Source organism: Colossoma macropomum, unplaced genomic scaffold (assembly GCF_904425465.1).
Source record: "Colossoma macropomum unplaced genomic scaffold, Colossoma_macropomum, whole genome shotgun sequence".
Taxonomy (NCBI): Eukaryota; Metazoa; Chordata; class Actinopteri; order Characiformes; family Serrasalmidae; genus Colossoma; species Colossoma macropomum.
Window position 1 is genome coordinate 25,350,046 of NW_023494800.1, and position 6,000 is coordinate 25,356,045.

General features: G+C 39.4%; 1 protein-coding gene across 1 annotated transcript in view; it reads left to right on the forward strand.

Moving 5' to 3' along the window:
• Positions 1-4,337, forward strand: part of LOC118820605 (gamma-aminobutyric acid receptor subunit alpha-3-like) — a 113,841-nt gene extending 109,504 nt beyond the window's left edge. The window contains exon 10 of the mRNA XM_036588982.1: positions 3,993-4,337. Within this exon, the coding sequence (XP_036444875.1) occupies positions 3,993-4,337 (345 nt within the window). The remainder of the gene's footprint in view (positions 1-3,992) is intronic.
• Positions 4,338-6,000: the final 1,663 nt, after the last annotated feature.

Below are 6,000 nucleotides of genomic sequence, written 5' to 3' on the forward strand. Positions count from 1 at the left end.
GCTGGTTGCCGGTGCGGGAGGGATCGATGCCCTGTGATGGAAGAACGGGGGGCTGTAAGCTTTTTCTCCACAGATATCAGCATTAGATAACGGGGCAAAGCACTAGAATGCCCCCCCCCCCCCCCCACCCCCGCCCCTTTCAATTCAAGAGAAAGTTGAGCTCAGCACTTTCTTTCCAAGTGCTCTTTTGTGCTGGAGTCATTACTACTTCTTTCAATCTGCCCAAATGAATTCTGGGGCCTTGTAGCATTGTTTTGCGGATTTGTTATTTTTCTCGTCAGCTGCTTGCTTTTTTTATGTCAGGAGCACAATGCGGAGCTAAGAATCTCTTCAGGGCACCGTGTCAGCATTCACTACAGATAATAGAGGCATAAGGATCAAATAGTTGCACAAGTACACACACACACACACCAGATTCATTTTTGCGCACATAAATGACAGCGCACCTAGATTTAGTAACCTACTTTGTCATCACAAGTTACTGCCTTCAGATGCAGAGTTCTTCTGCATATTAAATCATGGCCAATGTCGCCTGTTTACTCTTTTACAGTAAATATAACTTCATCCATTTTTCATATTGTCCATTATTCTGCCGCCTGTTCAGTTTACACATCGTGACCAACTTCTCAACCCCTCCTTCACCCTGCACACTTTGGATGGATGAAATCCATTACCTATTGCAGCTGCCTTGCAATGCCCTGTAGGCATCCTGCCCTGGTCCTGTCAGCCTATCATATCTCCTACTGATATGTTTTTGTTCCCCATTGTCCTGTTGTAAGGAAGGCCTGCTTATTTACTGGAATGTGCTGCTTCCTGCCTTGTCATCCAGGTAGGTTGTTCTTTTGGTTTTGACAGCCGCTTGATATTGCCTAACAAATGTTTTTTCGTGGCAAGAGGATGGGCATCTTGACAGGTGAAATCCTTCTCACACAGAGCTAGACTTCAGACTAAGGTTGTAACAATACATTGCAGCACAATATATTACAATGCAAAAATGTACAATGGAGATTAGTATTATTATCTGTACTAATTATAACGTAATGCAATTGAGCTGCTCATGCTTAACTGAGTTGAGATGTAACAAGTACAAGAATTCTGCATACATATTCAGAATACAGAAATTAAGTATCTGGATTCAGTCCTAGTCACATTTTGTGGAGGTAGTACTCAGAATACAGTTAGCTTTTAAATTATGAGTATACTTTTTTAATACCCACTAAATTGTTTTTTCTTTAAAAGAAACACCATCAGTGCATTCATTTGTTAACTATTTTAAAATCAGCACACAAGTTCCTGCTAAAGCCTGAGTAGACTGATAAATCAATGTGATGATCAGTTATTAATCTAATTGTTGACTAACTGAACTTTTGTAACCTCATTTAAATAAGTGAATTTTTAAAAAATACTGAGAAAATACTGAGTTATTCAGCACAATTTTTCATTAGGTCAAATGGAGGTTTTGCCAGTGTTCTGTAAAGCATATCCAACTACTGAGCAACACCTGCAGAAGAGCACATTTGTGAACGGATAATGTAGATGTCAGTTGTGTTGTTTGAACATCATCATCTTAACCCACACCAGCAAATTCAACATCGTACGTCACACTCCCAGCTTTAGTCTCTGTAACACTTTACTGAAGGGCAGCATTCGTAAGGCTACATGATGCCAAAAGCCTTTCATGACTGACCTAAACTGACATAAACTTACGTACACTTTTATAAAGGCTTATTTCAGTTGACATGAAGGCTTTTCTATTTTGATGTCATTTAACCTGAGCAGGTGTTATGACAACATACGTTTGTTGGAATAAGTCTTTGTAAATGTCTGTATGGGTTTAGGCCTGTTGTCTCATGAATGCTGCCCTTCAGTAAAGTGTTACTCCAGTCTCCTTAGTAAGTGAGCAGTGATATTGACACAGCCATAATTTTACTTTAATCACATTTTGTTCAAAATATTGTGAGAATATGAAATCTTGAACCCAGTATTGAGAATTGAATCGTGAGCGTATTGTTACGCCCTTACTACAGACCGAACGCTAGGGATTTCCCTGGCCTACTTGTATTTGTGTCTGAGTCTCAGATCGTGTCCTCATTCCCAGGCTTATGTTGCTCATCGTCGAGACTGCAGACGTGCACTCATTTGGTGCACTGTGGCCACCAGCTCATGCTCTTGCCTCCCATGACTCTTAGCCAGCTCATCTGCCCTATCGCACCACAGAGGACTGAAGCAGATATATCATAGCACTGGAAAATAACAAGCCCTCCAACTGCATGTGAACCACAGTCTCTTTTAGCTTGTGGTGGTCGTCCTCTCTCTCTGTCTCTCTCTCTTTCTCACTGCGTGTAAACTTTTGACCTGCTCACATGTAATGAGTCTCCATGCTGCCCTCAGGAACCTCTTTGGCTCGCTTTGATATATGTATATTTTGTTGGAGGGAGGGAAGAAGGCTCAATGCAATTTGCCACTTACTGGAGCGGAGACGAACAAACCCTGGCCTTTTGTCTTGGCTCCAAGGGAGACTCCAATCTCGATGGGAAAGCGTTTCCCGGCAGAGCCTCAGCCAATGAGTCAGAACGCTTTGTCAGACAGGCCATACTGTAAAGAGGCTGTGTTATCAGCCTGCAGTCGTGAGAGTACTAAGGTATTCGCCTGATTGGAGTGCCAAGCCGTTTGTTGCTTATGGGACTTAAAAGTGTTAGATAAAGCAGGTTAGGCAGCAAGTGCACTTTAGAAAAAAATGTTGGCAGAGATTGAGGAGAGATTAGCCGTGAGTCAGGCCATGTGAAGGAAAGATATATGAGAAAGAGCCAGGACAAAAGGAAAAGCAAAATGAAAACAAATTATTAAATAATTATTAAAGTAGGGAAGTTAATAAGAGTTTATGTGGTATATATATATGTAGTACTGTGCAAACGTTTTAGGCACCTCAGAAAATTATATTTAAAAAGACATTTATCTGAACAGGAAGTGTTTATTTGTTCAGCATAATGGTTTTATCAGAATAATTACAAATAATTTTTATACAATTATGAGACTCCGCACATTACAGTGATTTTATCACGGATTAAGGCCTTTATTAGGAAATTCTAAAATGGAATGCCTGAAATCCCTTGATAAAATTACTGTAACGTACATCCTTACTTATTGCTTTTATAAAATGTCAGACAACATAAAATATAATGAAATACATGATTTTTCAATAAGTATAATAATATCACAAAATGCATATTGACATGTAGTGCATACATGCACTGAAGTGCGTAATATGTCTAACAAATATCCATTTGGGATTCAGCCACATGTACACAATTCCATACTAGACCAATAGTGCACTGTGTGGGTGTAGAAGCCAGGATTTCATAACTTATATTGGGCACTATGTGGGAAGGTTTGAGTTTCAGCCTGGGTGTGATACTTTGGCTCAATTAGTCCTTATTAAATTCAATCAGGTGTGCTACTGATGGAAGTTAACAGATCTATGCAATGACAGGGGGATACTAGAGCTTCTCATAACCAGATCACAAGATATCAGCTGCTTTTTTGAAAATGAGAAATTCTTGTTACATTTTTACTGCATTAATGTTTTACATTCATTCTAATGTTTTATGGTTTTTTACCGGCAAAAGCAAACTCGCTGTGAAGATAAATGTTTCTGTAAATCAGTATATCATTTTTCTCTTGTGTTTTGCCCATTAAAATGAAGCCATTTTTCTCATGTTTACCACTCTCATAAATTTAGATTGAGTACTTTATTTTAATATTGTCTTGTATTTATATTATTTTCGAGCACTTTCTGTCCAGTAAGTAAAAAGCAGAGCTGATGAAATGTACCATTAGTGAGATGAATTGTGATTCACTTGTCCTCTAGGAAATATTGAACTTTATTTTTGCAGTTGCTGTAAAACTGTTAAGAGCTTACAAAGCAGATTTGTGTTATTCCTCATTCATAACAGTCCCACTCATTTGTTACCATTGATTTCCTTCTGCCGCAGACACGTGATTCAACCGCCTTCTCCAAAAAGGCCAACAACACTTTCAACATTGTGGGAACTACGTACCCGATGAGCGTGGGAAAAGACCCCGGGCTGACGACCATCGCCAAGAGTGCCACCACCCAAACTCCTGCTCAGCCCCAGCCGGTGCGAGAAGTGCGCCTTTCCAGGATGGATGGCGAGTACATCGTGGAAGGAGCAAAGAAGTCATACAATCGTGTCAGCAAAGTGGACAAGATCTCACGCATCATCTTCCCAGTGCTCTTCTTCATCTTCAACCTGGCCTACTGGGCCACTTACGTCAACAGGAAGCCATCCATTACAAGGTCCAACGGCCAGAAATGAACCTGAGACAGACGAAACCGACCACAGAAACGACAAAAAATAAAAGAACTGCCAGTCAAGTCTGGAGTAGCCATACAATGCTACCGCGTTCAGTTTGCTTTTATTTATTTATTATACTTGTGATCTTGTTGGTTTACTTTGGTTTTATACCCTCATGTAGATATCAGCGGCCCATAGAAACTTTTAGATTTGTTGTTTATAGGAGGATTGTTGTATGCTAAAGTCTGAGTAAGCCATGTCATTATTCGTCACTGAGAGTGATGGTGGAATATGAACAGTTTGCTTGGTGCCACTCCATTCAGGATGATCACAAAGCCATCTAGTAGGCTGCACGCTCTTACCACACACTGTACATCATCAGACAGAAAACTCTGAGCCATCATCGGTCGTCAGTTGCCATGGCGAATGCCTGTAGCCTTCAGCAGCCAGCAGCAATGTCCGTAGGTGCATCATTAATAATCGTCAGTGTCTGCTCTTGGAGACTCAGCTGACCTAGAGCAATATCATCTAGAATTGCTTTCTCGTCCCTGTGGGTTCTGTCTCTGTGTTTTCCAGTCCGGTGACTCTTATTGTTTTAACAGCCCAAGTAGGCTTAAAGGTAAAGAAACTGTGTGCCTTTCTCAATCCCTTTCCTGTTGAGATGAATCGTTTGTCACACATTGACATCGTCTTCAAGCTTACCCTTTCCCAGGAAAAAAAAAAGAAACAAAAAAAAACAGTCCACGTTAAATGAAATCCAGTAGGCTCGTCGTAAACTCTGCTGAGAGCGTTTCTGTGCAAGTTGATTTAATGCAGGCAACTCAGTGTAAGGCACTGTGCCAGCCTACTTTACATGCCTATTTTAGTCACCACCTGTGGCGTATGTTTAAAGTCAGAAAAACACAAGGCGCATCATGCAAATGATAGCAGTATGCTGTGATGCACTTGCGTAGTGATTTTTTATTGTTTTGTTTTTTTTTTTTTTTTTCAGGTTTGGACCAGTACCAAATATACAGTAAACTAATGCCATTGCTTCACAGTGAAGTTCAGATTGTTTATTTTAATTTAAATATAACATTAGATATTTTCAGTTAATTACACATTTGTGATTAGTGTTTGTGTTTACGTTTTGTTTTGCTGCTACTTTCAACTCTGCATGAATTCACCTTGTATTGTGTACATGTATTTTGTGGCATATTGTTGATTTTACTTTTGCAATGACAAATCACAACATTGCTTAACTGTTTCACGAAACATTAGACACAACCTAGAAGTATTACGACAAAAGGCAGATTACTGTGCAATGTCATCATAAAGGGCCAAACTGTACCGCAACTAGAAATTGGGTTTAACGTGATGTATGTGATTAGGTTTTGCATAATGTCTGTAGTTTCCCAGTAACTACTGTGACTATTTCAGTTTTACTATACATTAATGTTAATTTCACTAAATGTTAATGTTAATAAGGAAATGTGCCAAACCATAATGAACTTTTTGTGTTCAATACTTAGAAAGTGCCAGGTTTACATGTGAATTTTAAATGAAGACATTTTTTTAGATGAATAAAAAAAAAGTTGCGTAACGTATGAACGTATGTGACAGCAAGCTATATTAAGCAAAAAAACATTAACTTGACCATTTCATTGTTTCCATGAACCTCATTATGCCAGCTATTGATCGATAG